The 18,513-nt window shown below is 48.0% G+C and overlaps 1 protein-coding gene across 3 annotated transcripts in view; it reads right to left on the bottom strand.

Annotated features, from left to right (window-relative positions):
- CXCR5 (C-X-C motif chemokine receptor 5) overlaps window positions 1–18,513 on the bottom strand; it is a 46,955-nt gene that overhangs the window by 9,360 nt on the left and 19,082 nt on the right. For 2 of the 3 annotated variants that reach the window (XM_055423154.2, XM_055423153.2), the window contains exon 2: window positions 2,833–2,952. In XM_055423154.2, coding sequence (XP_055279129.1) covers window positions 2,833–2,889 — 57 coding nt within the window. In that variant the 5' untranslated portion in view covers window positions 2,890–2,952. Of the gene's footprint in view, window positions 1–2,832; window positions 2,953–3,960; window positions 4,802–18,513 lie in introns of those variants that run through there. The other variant, XM_055423150.2, reaches the window with a different exon arrangement.

The raw sequence follows: 18,513 nt of genomic DNA, 5'->3' as shown, positions 1-18,513 counted from the left end.
GCGTGTGAACGGCCTTTGCATCCTGTGATGCTCTGATCACGCTGAAGTCATAGTTTGTGGGGGTCATCCCTGGGGAGGGGTCGGGGAATCCAGGCCCTGGGGCTGGGCCAGGCTCCCCCTAATCGATGGCTGGTGTGCAGGGTGGGGCTGGAGATGCAGCTTATGACTGGCCCCTGGAGGCCCCTCAGGTCCTAGTTCTGTCTAGAGGAGGCTTCATGCTTTCAGGTCCAGCTTCCTGTGGACAGAGGCTTTTCCCGGATCTGCCTAGATCTACCTTCCCAGAAGAATGGGTCCCTGGCATGCCCACCTCAGGGACCTGGCTACTTGTTTCTGGTACCTAGCCAGATGTCTTCCGTTTGGATCCTCCATTCATGGCAGTTAGCAATCCATCTCAAGAAAATGGACATTTAAAATAGGTGCAAGAAGAGGGAGGGAAGACAGGATGGCCAACACTTGGTTTATGGCCAAGAGTCCCCCATCCCCACACCGATCTTAACCCAGCATTGGAGTCTAGAACTCAGTGTTCTGGGAAGCTGAACTGATACTTGATTTGGACAAGGAGAAGGAAGGGAATGGGAAACAAAAACAATAGAAGCCAGACTAGCTCCAGAGAGATGGGGAGCTGAGACCCCCAGTAGAATAGCACGAATCAGCACACACTTGGTGAGAAGCAGGTGCATACAAGACTCTTCTGCTGCCCTGCCATCCCAGGGCCCTGTGCGGGGAGACGTTGTGGGGGAGGTTGCCAAAACTGCTCAAGGTCCTGCTGTGAGGGAGTGGGGGTAGAGAGGGTCTGTGCTTCTGAGGAGACAACAGCCCTAAGAGAGAATATATAGGAGGTGAGTGTAGGTGGGATGAAGCACTAGGAGCTGGCTAAAGACAAGTCCAGGGCCCAGCCGGCCCTGGGATTCCTGGCTCCTGGCCTGACTCTGAGAGGGATGGGGTGGTTCAGGCCCACTGGGTTCCCTGGCCCGAGACCACCCAATTGAGATATGACATGAAGTGAGTCACCGGTTTCTCTCCCTGGCCTGTGGGTTTTCTTTGGTATGTGGGACGCGCCCCACTGTCCCCCTGCCCCCTGCCACCACCTGTCTCTAGTAGGTCATGCAGTGGAGTGAGGCGTGCTGTTAGGGGAACTCTTGAGGTTTCTCAGAAGCCAGAACGAGCCAGGTCTCGAGTTGGTTACTGTGATATCCAACTGGGTCAGGGCTCGTGGTCAGCTTGAAGCTGTGGGCAAAGGAAGATGCCCTGTAACCTAATCAGGGAAGGCTGGGGGCCAGGGCTGGGGGCCAGGGCGAGAGTGCGTTGCCTTGTCAGGGCTGTGGGGTTTTAGCCTGATTGGACCCAGGACCAGCTTTATGGGCGTGCTACGAGGACAGTCACGCAGCACCCAGCACTTAGAAGAGCCCCGTGCTTGGCTTGGTGCTCTCTTGTCACTGTCTTGAAATTCTGAATAGGATCCCTACACATTTAGGTTGCATCAGGTCTCTCAATAGGAGACCTATATGTTCGGGTTGCATCGGGTCCCACAAATTAAGCAGCAGGTCTGATCAGACTGACGGTTCTGACTGCTCTTATCTGGGGTTAGGATCGAGAAGCTAGACTTTGGGTAATTAGCCCTTCCCCCACCTCCCCACGTTCTACATATCCTTCCAAGTCTTGGAGTCTAGGTGAGTGAGAGGCAGAATTTTCCAAGCAAGTGTGGGTACACGGTTGATGGAGTTACAGTATGTACTCCAGTCAGGGGAGCGAGAGGGAGTCAGGGATCATCTCAGGGGGAGTGTAGGGCCAGGAGAGCTGGTGGGTAGAGGAGAAAGGGTTTGGACCATTCATGATCCAATCCAGACTGAGTGAGAAATTCTCCCCCTAGAAGTGTCCTTGGCCATGGGGGAAAGGGAGAGAAGGCCGCAAGGAAGTTTCCAAAAGATCCTTACAAACTATCCTCTACTGCCCTCACATAGGCGCCTCCGGTCTCTGGTTGAGTGGTCCCCTACATACATCTTTCGGGGACCCAGTGATGACCAAGCCAACTGGGCTCCTCTGCTTCATGGGACAGGCGTGGGTGGGTGGCAGAGAGTGATGCTGGGGACTGTATTGTTCAGCCCACCCAAGAATACCTTGTCTCTAGAGAGCCCAGTCTTCAAAGGGAGACCACAACATACTCTAAGACATTTCTAGGATTAATACAAGATTCTTCCCTGCACTTGACACCAACTCAGCACCATCTGCCCCAGCCCACTGGGGTCCTCTCCCTTGCCAACCATCTCCTCAATTTAAGCACATAATCCTTGTCTACAAGCTTCTAGTGAGTTGTTTTTACTTCTTGGCTAGCCCGTAAGCTATTTAAGGGCCAACACCAGGTTCTCAACTTCTCTACCCAAGAGAGAGTGTCGTGCCCCAATGACAATCATATAGCAAGAGATGACTAAATATACACTGATCGGTCAGCTAGCAGTGCCAGCCTCTGAACATGAAGAAAAGTGCCAATGTACTTTCCCACGTACCCCTTATTCCAGTCCTAAGAGATGAGGAGAGGAGATCCTATTGAAGAGTTGAGAGGCAAAGTGACTTGTTCTAGGTCCCAGAACACACCAAGGAGGATGCAGGATCTAAACCCATCTTTCTAGTCCCCTCTAAATAAAGGATGTCTATGTAAGGCATCAGTTCTATTTATCTGCTGCATCCATGGAATGAGAAATCAAACCTTAAAAGGCAGGGGCCAGGGAACCTGTCTAGAGTCTGCCGATCCGCTGTGGGAGGGGACTATCCCGTCTTCCCTTGGGCCCCGGGCCCAGGATATTTAGAATTCCTGGGCAACCTGTCTGTACTCACCAGGTCCTCCAGGTTGTAGTTCATGAGGTCCATATCCAGAGTGAGGGGGTAGTTCATGATTGTAGCAGTATGTCAGCAGACTGGCTACTATCTGATTTTGAGAGCTTCTCCGCTTGGTGCCTATAGAGAGGTGGCAGCCGTCAGCTGCAAATTTAAACAAATGAACTGCGTGCTGTCTCCTGGGGCTGTGTAGGGCCCAAGGCCTGTCTCACAACTCATCACTTTTTTTTTTCCACTGGGTCTTTTCTGTTTTTTTGAAGAAAAAGGGAAAATCCCCAAAGCATCAGTGCTAGTCAAGCATTTCAGCTTCTTTCCTGGCAATAGTTATCTCAGGTGGGGCTTATGACTGGTTTGAAGGCTGCCCCTCACTTCTCCACCGTGTATCTCCACCAGGCTCCCGATGGGGGGTTAGTTACGCCTTGTAATGAAAACCACCACACCGGTTGGTCGGGGGTGCTTCGTGGGAAACTCCACGTAGAAAGGGAACAGGAGGTGAACTCTTGCAGGCCCCTTCCTCCAAGCTGCCTCCCAGCCCTAATCTTTCTCACCACTATAGCAACCCAGCCTCCAAGTGTGCCTGGGACTGAAAGTCCCTGGTCCTGGGAAACCCCTCAGTCCAAAGCAGACTGGGACACCTTATTGGCCATGATCCTTTTGTCCAGGCAGGGACAAAAACCCTTCCCTTTCCAATTCAAGTTCAAAAGAGAGAGGTTAGAAATTTTCAAAGGGAACAACACTAAAATATTACTGGCAGACAAAAATGAAATTACCCGAATCACCAAGCACAAAAACAGCCACAGAAGAGTCATTTTCTGACTCAAAAATAATGACGTTCCAGCTATAAATGAACTTGGTTGGCACATAAATGATAAATGTCATAGACTTCCTAGCTAGAGTAGAGCTTTACACGGGAGGACCCTGATGCTCGGAGAGGCAGAGTGACTTCCTTAGGACCTCCAGGTAACCAGTGGCAGAGCTAGGACTTGAAACCCAGGCTTCTTGCCTCCATATTCAGTATTCTCTCTAATGCACCAGGCTGCTGCTCTTACAGGCTTGTCAGAACCCTTTTCCTTTCCTTCAACTCTGCCCTGAGTTGAAGAGCAGTTGAAGGGTTCTGTGGACCCCTACCTTTAAGAAGTTCCTTTGTAGACATGGATCAACTTCTCCTCCAAGGCTCACCTTTGTGCTTTTTCTTCCAGGAAAGGTCCACAATGATACAGAATCAGTGAGAACACACACAGAGGCACCTACAGATGAGGTGCTCTTTCTGGCCCCGCTTCATTCTGCCCTTCCAGCCAAGTTGCCATTTGCTGTAATTCTACTTGTTCCAGTGTCCTCCTTCTCTTTTTCTTCCATGTTCATCTTCCCCTTTTCTTTTCCCCACATCATCCCCAACAGATACATCTTTCTTGGAATTCAACAACCTGAGGGATTTTCAGCCTCTCTATTTAATGTTGAGGTCTTTCTTTCCTCAATCTCCATTCAGTGCCTCCAGTAACAGCTTTTGAAAGAGGAAGAATTTCAGGACAAGGGGCCAGAGTTCCTCTTCTGCATTTCCGTTCCTGAAACCATTAGGAGGAGGTTGCTCCAGTGTTCTCTGTGTACTTATTCTTCCAGCCTCCCCCGATCCCAATATCTCTGTCCCTCCAGTCCATTGATATATTCCATTTAGCTTCTGCTACTCTAAGGAAACTGATCAGAATCTCCCTGGTGGCTCAGTTGGTAAAGAATCTGCCTGCAATGTGGGAGACCCGTTTCAATCCCTGGGCCAGGGAAGATCCCCTGCAGAAGGAATTGGCAACCTACTCCAGTATTCTTGCTTGGAGAATCCCATCGTCACAGGAGCCTGGTGGGCTACAGTCCATGGGGTTGCAAAGAGTCAGACATGACTGAGCGACTAACACACACATGTGTGCAGAATCATGTCGGAATAGGAAGGGAATTTGGAAGAGCAACCATTCCATTCTCATTCTCTGCTCCCCCACCCCCAGCAAATTCACGTTTCCTGTCACTACATCCTCATCAGATGGTCACCCAGTATTAGTCAAACATCAACAAGGGTGAGAAGTTTGGTCCTTTCAAGAGATCGTGTTTTAATACAGGATGACATAATCAATCTGTTCTTTGACCTCTGTGTGATTTCTGGGTAATGGTCTTGATACACTCTCACTAGGACAACATACAGGAAGATAAGCGTCCTTGTGCCATACTTACATAACTGCCATTAAAATGGTCTTTCCAGGGGGCTCCCATTCCCCTTGACAAAATGCCTAACGAATTTCCTTTCAATGGTTTCAGTCCATCGTCTTGGACTTCCCTGTTGGCTCAGCACTAAAGAACCCACCTGCAAAGCAGGAGTTGCAGGAGATGCGGTTTCGATCCCTAGGTCAGGAAGATCCCTGGAGAAGGGCATGACAACCCACTCCAGCATTATTGCCTGAAGAATCTCATGGACGAGGAGCCTGGTGGGCCCCAATCCACAGGATCACAAAGAGTTGGACACGACTGAAGCAACTTAGCACACACACGCAGTCCATCATCTCAACTTACAAAGGGAAACTTGAAATCTTGCTTCAGTCCTTTGTTGATGTGATGCTAATTTAAATAAGCCTGCTTTCCTTGGGTCTATCCAAGTCCTGATGGGAAATATTGACAGAACAATGCCAAAAACAGAACCCTGCTTCATGCCATTAGAGACCTACCATGCTCAAAAGTCAGGGAAGATTTCATGGATGAAGAAGGACATGAGCTAGACTCTGGAGGGTTGGGTAGAGTGACCTGGTATGCCTGGAGGGGAGGGTGCAAGGTAGGGGGCGTGGGAGAAGATGAGGACTGCATGAAGAAGTGTGTGGAAATAATTACTCAAGATGCAATGGGTGTGGTTATGGAGGTGGTGATGATGATGATGGTATGGTGGGGGGGGGCGGCAGCAGCAAGAAGATGGAGGAGGTTGGAGTGTATACTGGACAAGGGAGGAATTGCTCTTGTGGCCTTCTCCTCGCGTATTCTTCTCATGGTTTTCCATTCACTATGATGCGTGGCAGGCTCAGAAGAGAGGTTTGGTAAGAGGTTCAGGATGACTCCTCAGATGTGGTGGCAGGCTATGGCTGTGGTTGCCCCATGATGCTGTGGGCAGCAACACATCTAACTTCTCAGTGACTGACCTGGGTTTTATGGAGAAGAGAAACCTGTGCCTGTTTCCTGAACGCCTCTCCAGTCCCTTAACTTACTGTGCATCTTGGGCCATTCAGATGGCCCTTCCCATCTCTCCAGATGGTGGGAGATACTGCAGGTGCCCAGGGCCCACTTGTCCCAGTCACTGACCTTTGATGGTTTGCCCTAAATGAATAAATACCTGCTGACTATGAGTTCTAATGTTACCTTGGAAGGTTCAGAGAGTAACTGCCTCTAGGAGAAAAGATGATCTTCAAACAGATAAAGTCAGACTAAGCCCCCTAGAATAGAGATAACAGTGCGTACTGTGACCCCATGATTTTAAAGAGGAGATGGCAAGAGTTCCACCGGTGTGTGAGGGTGACATTTCCAGATAAGGCAGTCCAAACTATTTCAGCATGTAACTTGCTTGTATTTGTTCCATGTGGGATTCCAGTCTCTACCCATGGGTAACCTACCCAAGGCAATGTTGTTTTCCAGGCTTCTCAACAAAACAACCACTGATGGTTCTGACCAGAGTAGACTTATGTCTACCTTAGGCAAGATGGTGGCTTAATATAAGCTCAGGTGGGTTTTTCTCAGTGATTTTTGCTTCACACTTCAGGAATTAATTGCTTCTCTTTATTTCAGATATTAGACTCCATCACTTGTCTTGGAGTTCCTTTCCTATATTCCACAGAAATGTTAAGCTGTGCAGCAGAGTGTATGGGGGCAAGGAATGGGTTGGGGTTTTCCCCTATTCTTTCACTACCCTGGGATGCTGGCTCTCTCTGACCTGGACTGAGATCTTGTTCTCTGGGTCTCCCCCAGCTGTTCAGAACAAAGCTCCACAGGTCCCCACCTAGCGAATCAGCCCAAGGAAGTGTTGGGTATCTGTCTAGGATAGGACAGTAACTTTTGTCCAGTATTAACCAATCTACAAAGTTGCACAATTTTAATCATCTTTATCCTTACTTTCACATTTAACTCTATTTAATCCTCAGAACTCATTGTGCAGGTATTCACCTGTGGCCATATTTTATGGTGGGGGAGGTATGAGGAAACAGCCTCAGTTCCTCCCTCATGAGTATAGGAAGAGTAATGGACAGAGGCAGGGTCTGAAACCAAACCTGGGGACCTCTCCACCAGACCACATGACCGTCTCTCAGAGATTCAGTTTTGTATAGGACAGGCACTTACCTGGCCATCTGAGGGGAAAATTCTGCCTAAATTTATGGGCTGTTTATCAGGTGCTTACTGTGTGCCATGAACTGCTAAGCTCTTCGCACACACATCATTTCCTATGGTCCTCTAAACAGTCTTTATGTGTTAGGTATTTTTATCACGTTATCACACATGTGGAAACTGAGCTTCAGGCAGTAGTGGGAAGTAGTTGTGAGTGTTAACAGCTCACTCAGTCACCAGTGACCCACAAGCACAATAAAAATCAACACAGGAAGTGGGGTGGTGAAGGTTCTCAGTGCTGGAGCCAGCACCCACGCATAGCTCCTCTCTCATTAGGTAACAGGTAGGAGTCCTGCGGGGAGGAAATGAGCTGCAGGTGCTGGGGAGGTACATCAAGGTTGCCTCAAGGTTATAGGGGCCTTGAGTATGTCTGGGAAACTTTGGTCTGGGGCAGGCTCTGTGGCCAGGGTTAGAGTGGGAGTCAGGTGCCTGGATCAGGTGCTTGCATGTTGAGCACGGCTGAGCCCCATTCAGAGGGGTGACGTGAAGATGGAGGGAGGAAGGATTCAGGCTCTGTGCTGGGAGCACCTTGTCCAGCATGCACCCAAGTCTACACACTCATCTACATGTGTAACTTGAAAACATTTTCAAAGCAACATCAGCTCAGCTCAGCTCAGCTCAGTCGCTCAGTCGTGTCCGACTCTCCGCGACCCCATGAATCACAGCACGCCAGGCCTCCCTGTCCATCACCAACTCCCGGAGTTCACTCAAACTCATGTCCACAGAGTCGGTGATGCCATCCAGCCATCTCATTCTCCATCGTCCCCTTCTCTTCCCGCCCCCAACCTTTCCCAGCAACATACACGCATGCATTTGAGCCCAGTGCAGGCCACGCCCAGCAGCGTGGAAGGTACACGGTGTAGGAAGCATATACCCAGCATTCCTTTACACGTCCTATATGTGAATGTGCCGTGTAAACTGTGGAAAGAAAGCCAGGGTTTGTAGCAAAAGGCCTGGACTGGTGGCCCAGCATTTCTATTTTCCAACAAGGCTGCCTTTAGACCAGACCTGCCTAGATATTCCAAGACACATAAAATACAGAATGCCAAACAGGGCATCCTTAGGAAAGTGGTTCTCAAACATTCTGCCTCAGAGTCACCGGGAAGGCTTGTTAAAAAGATGGCTGGGCCCTCCCTCAGGTTTTCTGATTCCCGAAGTCTGGGATGGGACCTGGGAATACGAATTCTTAACAAGTGACCAGGTGATATTGATGTTGCTGGCCTGGGAACCACACTTTGAGAACCGCTGCCCTAGGCTACACGGCATTGGTACCTGGAGATGGCTGCCCTGACACAGCCCAACCCACCCAGCACAGCTCTCAGCCTCTCCACACAAACACTGCCGTGGCTGAGGCTTCTCTAGAACAACTCACCTCACACAATAGGAACCACAACCCACAGATGGTTTCCCCCAGAGCACTGGCTTCCCTGGGCCCCAGGCTGGCACTGCTGAAATTTAGGTCATGGCTCCCATCTCTGGCCTCTCTCTTGTCCATCTCGGCCTCCACAAGAACTTGTGAAGCTTAAGTCCTTCTGGTTAACCCTTCAGCACATGTGTAACCCAGTCACTTTGACCGTGGCCCATTGTATGAAATATGTCTTTATCGCAGACTTGTTGGCTTGTGTACACACACACACACGTTTTCCCAACAACACTTATTCTTTACTTACTCCTCGTGTGACATACTCATATTTTCTACCCTTCCTCTCTTCCTCCCCACCTCCCTCTGGGTCTCTTGCCTCTGTCTCTGCTTCTCTCTCAGCCTGTTAGTCTATCTCTCCTTGTTCCTTTTTTTCTTCAGTGGAACTCACTCTTTAATGGATCCACAAGTTAAGTACAATCCCTGGGTATAGAAATTACAAATAAAATTTCTCTGAGCCTAACTTCCTAATCTGTACGCTTATAAAGTGCCTACACTGTCAATCTTGCTACTATTTATCTTGAATGATATCATATATGTAAAATGTCTTTTTTTTCCAAATAGAAATCCTGCATAGGTACAAACTGCTATTAAACACACACACTCTGACTTCCTTGGTGGTCCAGTGCCTAAGACTCTGCGCTCCCAAAGCAGATGGGGCTGTCTTTGATCCCTAGTCAGGGAACAAGATCTCACATGCTGCAATTAAGACCTGGCACAGCCAAAACACACACACACACATACACACACTTGTCAAAGGGGTTTGGAAAGGAAGGAAGTTTAGGCAGGACTTTGAGGGAAGGGAATGGGGAATGCCTGAGCCCCAGCAGAGGTCTGCAGGTGAGTACAAGCATATCTTGGGGAGACGATGGTGGGCAGCTTGTCTGGACTGGAGCTGAGGAAGACGTGTGAGAAGGACAAGAGGCCGGGAAGGTAGGTTCTGAGGGGGCACAGGGAACCTCCTCTTTGGGCATTTGGATCACAGATGGAGAAACTGGGAAACGTGATAGCTTCTTCAGCAGCAGAACTTCACAATGAAGATGGAATTTAAGGAGGTTTGTTTATTTCAACTTCCAAAAAACACTTAGTCGTCTACTACATGCCACGGTGAAGCAGTGAACAAGACAGATCAGCCTCCCAGATGTCTCCTGGGAGGATGGGTATGGGTCCTCAAATCATTATTCTTTAGGCTTGCACTGCACGGGAAAATAAAAAGAAACAACCCTAAACGTGATTTCTGCCCATTGCACACGTAACTTACACTCTGGAGAGGAGGTCAGTAGTCAACAAGCCAACAATTTGCTCAGTGGTTATGGTATCTTATAAAAGTCTGTAAGTGCTCTAAGGAAAGGAACAAGATTCCCAGCAAGAGAACAATAATGTGAACTCAATCTTCACAAACTAATAATGGCAATCAGAATACTCCCAGATTAATTTACAGTTTATGAAGTCCTTTCCCATGCTTTGTCTCAGAAGGACCTCATCTCAAGCCTGTGGAGAAAACCAGCCAGGAGTTCTTCAACTCTTTTATTTTTTTTCTCAATTACTTTTTAATTCTTTATTTTACTTTTATTTTTAAGTTAATTTTTACATGAGTATAGTTTCTTTACAATGTTGTGTTAGTATTTACTGTATGGTAAAGTAAATCAGCTATGGTAGTGGTGGTGGATTTAGTTGCTAAGTCATGTCTGACTCTTGTGACCCTCCATGGACTGTAGCCTGCCAGGCTCCTCTATCCATGGGATTTCCCAGCGAAGAATACTGGAGTGTGTTGCCATTTCCCCCTCCAGGGGATCTTCCTGACTCAAGGATTGAACCAGTGTCTCCTGCATTGCAGGCACATTCTTTTACCCCTGAGCCACCAGGAAAGACCAAGTGAATCAGCTATACCTATACGTATCTCCTCTCTTTTTTGGATCTCCTTTGCATTTAAGTCACCACAGAGCACTGAGTGGAGTTCCCTGAGCCATACGGTAGGTTCTCATTAGTTATCTCATTATACATAGTGTCAACAGTATATTTACGTCCTGAGAAAACCAAGGCTCAGCCAGTCTCATGAGTTGCTTGAGTCTATCCAGTAGGAAAGGAAGCCCAGTCAGTTCTTCTGACTCCAGACCCAGTGCTCTGCCCTCCAGGGAGCAAGAGACGAACTGGCCTCCAGGGGAGCAGTTAGCCTGCTTGTTCTAGAGGGGATGAAAAGTGGCAAAAAGTTCATTTTCCCCGCCTGCATGTCCTCAGAGCCTCTACAGTAAGGCTAGGGCAAGGAACTGTGGTCAGTGAGGGGGCAGATGAGGGCCCTGCCCTGGGATGGCCCAGAATAGGGCAGGCAGGACAGAGCAGCCTTGAAAGGCAAAGGCAGGAAACGAGAGGCAGGACCGTGCGCGGGCATCGTCAAAGGCATCCACATCACACTTCTCCGTCTCCGTCTCCGGCAGTGAAAGTGAACCGGGCCGAGGCGGAGGTGATGGGCCAACGAAACTCACCGCCGCATTCACCTCCGAGACTGGGGACATGGTGAGGCAGGCCCACCTGCCGTATCAGCACCTTGATCACGGAGCTCATCAGAGAGAGGTTTCCAAATGACTCGGCCCTGCTGCCCCAGGAAGGAAGCCTTCTGGGCTGCTGTGTGGGGGCTGCTGGGTGTGGGCCAGGCACTTAAAAGAGAGTAAACGATGACACAGCAGCGGGGGACAGGGCTGCTGACACTGTGGTTCCAGCTGCTGAGGAGGAGGCTGGGAGAGGCCAAGACGGGGCAGACACCTGGCCTTACCCATCAAAGGGGGATGCTGGGAAAATCCCGTAATGGCTCCCTGTTAGCAAGAAAACAAGCACCAGATTCTAATTTGGCATTTTTGGTCTCTGTAATCTGGCCCAAATGTACTGTTTTTCAGGTAGTAAATATTTAGAGAATGTCCACAGTCTATTTCTTTTTTTCTAGAGGTGGGGCGTATGCCACATGGCATATGGGATCTGGTTTCCTACCGGAGATCAAATCCACACCCTCTGCATTGGAAGTAAAAGTACAGATTCTTAACCATTGGACGACCAGGAAAGTCCCTCCACTGCCTATTTCTAAAACTCGAGCCTGCTATTCCCCTTTAGGCACATCATCTTCCAACCACACAGACTCCTATAGTTTTTTTCCCTTCCTTTCTCCGCCCCTTCCTGCCTCCACCTTTTATTGAATGTGTTTCATCTCAGCAGTCCTTCCCCTATATCTCTGCTGGACCCAAAACTGAATATCCTCAAGGCCCATCTCCGCAAAGATTCTCCTAAATCAGAGTAATTTTTTCCTCCTTGAACTCGATCTAGCACTTTATCTACGTTTCTTACTTTTCACCTGGCATCATAATTATCTATGTATGCTCTTCTATTAGGCTCTGAGAGTTTTCGGTGACCAAGTCTTTTATGAGCCATTTCCCCACTGCCCCAAAGAGCCTTGCACCTAGTAGGCGCTCAATAATTGTCTTTGATTGACTGACTGAATGAAGAAGGAATGAGAGTGGGGCCAGTGGAGGAGAGGTGGGGAGTCAGGGTAGGGCCACAGGGGGTTGGCTTTCCCTGAGTTTCTGTGTGAGCCTGCAGTGCTTATCCTGGGACTGCCAGCAAGGTCAGGAGAAAGAACACAGGCTCAGTAGCTGTGTGACTTTAGGGAAGTCTCTGCCTTCGTCCTCTTGTGCAAGTGATCATACGTGCGTAGTCACTCAGTCGTGGACTCTGCAACCCCATGGACTGTAGCCTGCCACGTTCCTCTATCCATGGGGTTCTGGCCTCTGTTCAGGTCAGAATATTGGAGTGTGTTGCCATGTCCTTCTCCAGGGCATCTTCCCGACCCAGGGATCAAGCCCATGTCTTCTGTGTCTCCCACATTGCAGGTGAATTCTTTACCCGCTGAGCCCAAGTGATCTAATACCTACCTCAAAATTTTATTGTGAGGATAAATATATGATCAATACAGAAAAACAGTAATGTTCAATAAAGTCATTGACCACTTAGCCAAGTGAGAGTGACTTTTTTTTTAACTGCTTCATTTAGGTGGGGTGGGTGGGGCATTTGCCTTACTCCTCTTTGTAGCAGAGACATCCGCACAAGGGTACTGCTAGATTATGACCTAGCACAGTGCCAGGCACACAGGGCAGTGGAGTCTGCAGTCCACAGAGGTTTGATGAATGATGGATGAACACATGCATGATAATTGAGTCAATGGCTTCTGGAATCTAAAATTCTATTTGTAGAAACGAAAGGAATGTAAGCTGTTGCTGTTACGGTTGTTCAGCTTCAGGCAGAGAAATTCTTTTCCTCTAAGCGGTTGGTCCAGCCCTGTGATCCTCCAGGGCTTCTGGCTAGATGCCGAGGGGAGGCTGTGGAGGCAGCAGTGGAAGAGAGGCTCAGCTTGTGCAAAAGGGCAGTCACCCTGTGCTTGACGGCTGAGCCAGAAAAGAAACAATGCTTTTTGTCCTTATCAGGTCTAGGGTGGGGAAGAGAAAGCCACAAGTCACTGAGTCTTATGAATCAGTGCAGTGCCCAGAAAATGGACATTGGCCAAGGCTGCACAGCTGTAGAATTCTCTGTCCTGGAGACTGGCCAGGGAGGCTGAGCCCTGGTCAGCAGCAAAGAGAGGGCTCCTCAGGCTGAGCAGTGAGGAAAGACAATGGCTGGGGAGGTGCCTGGGGATAGGGCGGAAGGAGCCCAAACTGGCCTTGACGACTTCCATGTGAAACAGGAGAGAAGCGGGCAGAGCGCAACCTTTAAAAGAATATCCTAGCCATAGGACATGACAAAAACTGGTTAGAATCAACTGGGTCCAAGACGGCGGAAGATTTGACTTCCAGTGGACCTTGTTGTTGTTTAGTCACTAAGTTCTGTCTGACTCTTTGCGACCCCAGAAGCTGCAGCACACCAGGCTTCCCTCTCCTTCACTGTATCCTAGAATTTGCTCAAATTCTTGTCCATTGAGTCAGTGATGCTATCCACCCATCTCATCCCTTTTCCCCCTGCCCTCAATCTTTCCCAGCATCAGGGTCTTTTCCAATGAGTCAGCTCTTCACATCAGGTGGCCAAAGTATTAGAGCTTCAGCTTCAGCATCAGTCCTTCCAATGAATATTCAGGGTTGATTTCCTTTAGGATTGACTGGTTTGATCTCCATGCTGTCCAAGGGACTCTCAAGAGTTTTCTCCAGTATCACAACTCAAAAGCATCAATTCGTCAAAGAAAGCACTCAGCCTTCTTTATGGTCCAGCTCTCACATCCATGATCTTGAGCCTGTTTATATCCTCATTGTAATACATTAACATCTGAATAACCCACCCACAGGTGACAGTCCTGAGCTAACCATAAAAGGCCAAAAAGTGGGTGGTGGCCCAGTTCTGCAAATCCCCACCCCTTCCCCCAAAATAGCTGGACTACTCCTCCCACTCATTAGCCTATGAAATTACCTACCTTTATAAAAACGGACAACCCCATACCCTGGGACCTCTCGCCCACACTCTGTGGAGTCTTTCTCTCTAAACAAATCTACTTCTTATCTATCACTTAGTCTCTCACTGCATTCTTTCTGTGATGAGACATCAAGAACCTGAGCTTTGTTAAGTCCTGAGACCAGGTGAGTGATTGTAATTAAAAGATCATGGGTTCAAGTCCCAGTCTGGGTTCCGTGGTTTCACATGCGCCCAGTTCCTCCTGTGAGATGGGCCGAGTTTGGAAGACATCACAGAAGGTTCTCGGACCAGCGGCACAGAAGGCTGAGGAGGGTCTCCTTCCTATAATCTGAGACTGGTGCACCGGGATGTGGCATGTGTGGGTGCGCCCTGGAGCGAAACCTGCCTTGCTGCTGTCCAGAGGTCGCTGAGCTGCTGGTCAGAGGACCCTTGTGAAACCGTACAGCTCACACTGGGACTCAAACCCAATCACACCTCAGATGGGACTTGAACCCAGCCAGAACTCAGACTGGGACTTGAACTTCTGGGCTCTCCTATGAACCAGACTTTTTTTTTTTTTCCTAAAGAGGCTTCTTCCAGACTTATTTTTAAAATCTAATCAGACAGTATATGAACACTGTATATACAATTATTTTACAGTTATTTTTAGAAATGATTTACAGAAAAAGCCCTATGATCAAGACCAACAGTGAGCTTTCCCTTCTCTCCAGACCTGTTCCAGGTACTGCCGAAAAGATAAGCTTTGCTTCATTTTTCTGTAAAGGATGTCATGTTGTTCCTATTTCAGTAAGTCAAACTTTTGTTTTAGAGACAATTTTAAATGAAATTGGAAAATAGCAAGAAATTCTTTGTAATGTTACAATGAAAACTAATGTAACTTTTGTGCCCCATCTTTTTCTTCTACATATCTTGCAAATTTGTAATCATAGTATCTGTGTGATTTTGTAGCCTTTCATTTAGCACCTTCTCATAACCATTGTTTGTAGATTTTTAGCAAATGTCAATGCTTAAAATTGTTCTTTTCCAGACTCTTACTGTTTCCAAAATGATAAAAGAATAACTAGAGTGACTAGATATTAACTAAATGTATTCACAATTATTATCATGAATGTATTCAGTACTGTATGCCAGGTTTTGTTTTAGGATATAGCAGTGAACAAAATAGACAAGGATGCCAGTCTTCACAGAGCTTACTTTCTAAAAGTGAAAGACAGAAAATAGGCAAAATAAATAAGAAAATTATATAGTGCATTAGGTAAATAGTTGGTGAGAAGGACACGTGTGCTATTAAAAAAGGTAAAGCTGGAAAGGAAGATGGTGGGGGCGGCGGCTGGAGCTGCCAGGAAATGCGTAACATTTAGAAGGGGACCTTTGGGTGAAGATTTGAAGGTTACGTGAGTGAGCCAAGAGGAGAACTCGGGGTAAAAATGTTCCAGGCCTCTGCTGGCAAACACAGAGATTTGGAGGTGTGGGAACATGCAAAAGGCTGGTCTGACTGCAGTGAAGTGAGCGAAGTGTAAAGATGACAGCAGAGGTGGTGGGACCAGATTGTATACAACTTCATAGGTCCTTCAAGGACTTTGAGTCTGACTCTAAACAGGGAGTCTACAGCCATACCACCCTGAACGCACCCAATCTCGTCTGGCCTCAGAAGCTAAGCAGGGGTGGCACCTGGTTAGTACTTTCGGAGGCTTCCCTAGCAGCTCAGACAGTAAAGAATCTGCCTGCAGTGCAGGAGACCTGGGTTCGATCCCTGGGTCAGGAAGATCCTCTGGAGAAGGGAATAGTTACCGACTCCAGTGCTTTTGCCTGGAGAATTCCACGGACAAAAGCAGGCTACAGTCCATGGGGTCTCAAAGAATCTGACACGACTGAGCAACTAACACTCACTTTTCACTGAACTGCGAAGTACTGGAGGGTTTGGGGCAGAAGAATATCATAATATGACCTTTATAACTTAGTTAAAATAGGTTTACCTGGGTGCTATATTAAGAATAGACTTGGAGGGACTTCCCTGGTGGCGTAGTGGATAAGAATCTACCTGCCAATGCAGGGGACATGGGTTCTATCCCTGGTCAAGGAAGATCCCACATGCTGCGGAGCAACTAAGCCCCTGCACCACAACCACTGAGCCCGAGCTTTAGAACCCACAAGCGGCAACTACCGAGCCCACGTGCCTAGAGCCTATGCTCCGCAACAAGAGAAGCTACTGCAGTAAGAAGCCAGCACACCACACCTAGAGGAAGCCCGTGTGCAGCAATGAGGACCTAGCACAGCAAAAATAAAATTAAAAAAAAATTTTTAAAGTAGACTTGGGGATAAAAAAAACAAAAAAGAATAGGCTTGAAGAGAATAAAAATGAAAGCAGGGACACCAAGGAGCTATTTCATTAGTCCAAGGTAAGAGGTGACAGTGACATGAACCAGTATGGTTATGGTGAAGGTGGTGAGAAGTGGTTGATTTCAGGTGTATTTTGAAGGAAGGGCTGATGCAATTTGCTAATGGGTAACTCCAAGGGCTTTGGCCTGAGCAGGTAGCAGTGTGGAGTTGCCATTACCTGAGACAGAGAAAACCTGGGAAAAAGCAGGTTTAGGGAGGGAGATGAAGAGTTCAGTGTGGGTCATGTGAGGCTTAAGATATCTATTAGATGTCCAAGAGGAGTAGTCCATCAGGCAGCTGAGTACTGAAATGTAGAGATCAGAGGAGAGGAAGGAGCTCAAGATATAAATTTGGAAGGAATCCAGTGGTATTTAAAGCAGAAGTAGTGAGTGTAGCCAGAAGAGATGAATGTTCTGGCCTAAGGCACAAGGTTCAGAGGTCAGGGAAATGCATTCATTCATTTAACCTTCACAACAAAACCCTCTGAGGAAATTACTATGATTGTCACTATTTTGTTGTTGTTGTTTAGTCTCTCAGTTCTGTCCGAAACTTTTGTGGCCCCGTGGACTGTAGCCCACCTGGCTTCTGCGTTCATGGGATTTCCTAGGCAAGAATACTGGAGTGGGTTGCCATTTCCTTCTTCAGGGGATCTTCCTGACCCGGGGACTGAACCCGCAATTCCTGTGTCTCCCGCATTGCAGGCAGATTCTTTACCACTGAGCCACTAAGGAAGCCCTGTCATCATTTTACAAGTGATGAAATTCAGTCATAAAGAGATGAAACAACTTGGCAAAAGTCACATAGCCAATAAGCAGCAGTACTGGGATTTGAACCCACCAGTCTGGTTCTAAGTACCATGCACTTCTAGGTTATGTGGGTGGGTTCTAGTCAGGAGCATGGGTGGAGAAATTGAGCTTTGGGCTAAATAATTTGCTAATTGGTGACAGAGCTGGGATAGGAAATCTCTCACTGACTCTCTGCTTTGAGAGATCTCTGCTTTTTTTTAAATCATTCTGCCATGGTGGTGGTTTAGTCACTAAATCGTGTCTGATTCTTGCAACTCCATGGACCGTAACCCACCAGGCTCCTCTGTCCATGGGATTTCCTAGGCAGGAATACTGGAATGGGTTGTCATTTCCTCCCCCAGGGAATCTTCCCAACCCAGGAATCGAACCAGGGTCTCCTGCATTGCAGGCAGATTCTTCACTGATCGAGCTACAAGGCAAGCCCCAACATCTCTCAAGTTAGAGCCCTTAAACAACAGGCTTTCCTCCTCTCACACAAACATTTTTTGACTTGTTACTGTGTTTGGAAAAGTGGGATGCCAGCTCTAGCTGCCAAGGCAGCCTTGGACCCTGAGACCCTTCCCCTCCTCTCTCTCCCGATCAGGAAGCCCATGGTTGGATATAGTTCCAACTTCCTGAAGCTCAGGTCTTAAGGTGATTCCTACAGAATGGTTTTGTGTGGCTATTAACAAGTTTTCTCAGTTTCCTCTTCAGTAAAACAAAAAGATTGGGTCAGGACAGTGGTTCCCAAGCTGGCTCCATACCTGATTCACCCACCTGGGGACTGTTCAGAGTCTGTATTGCCCACAACAGACCTATTGAATCAGACTCTGCTGGGGTGAGGCCCAGCTAGGAACTTGATGGTTCTGACACATCTCTGGTTAGGATGCCCTGGGTAAGATGATCTTGAAGGCCTCTTCTCAGCTCTATGTGCTGATCTTGGATTGAGCTTCTCTGATGTCTCTCAGGTCAACAGCAAGGTGGATCTCTGAGTAGAGGTCAAGAACTTGAGTTCTTATGCTCATCAGGCCCATAATTCAGCTCAAACAGGACCTTCCTCTGGACCTAAGTTTCCCCAACAGCAAGAATAGTTTATTGAGGGCAGGGCATAGGATTACCTCAGAGTCATTCACCTAGCAAGTGTTCATTGAGCAACTACTGGACTCTCTACCAAGCACTACAATTTTCTGGGTCTGAGTCTAAGTCACATGGAAGGGTAATATCACAAGAGGTGTGGGTGGGAGGGTGGCTGCTGCCAGG

Source organism: Moschus berezovskii, chromosome 14, assembly GCF_049115385.1.
Source record: "Moschus berezovskii isolate FMDL1 chromosome 14, NW_MosBer_1.0, whole genome shotgun sequence".
NCBI classification, from domain to species: Eukaryota; Metazoa; Chordata; class Mammalia; order Artiodactyla; family Moschidae; genus Moschus; species Moschus berezovskii.
Note: the sequence above shows the minus strand (reverse complement) of the source record. Positions and strands in the feature narration are given on the sequence as shown.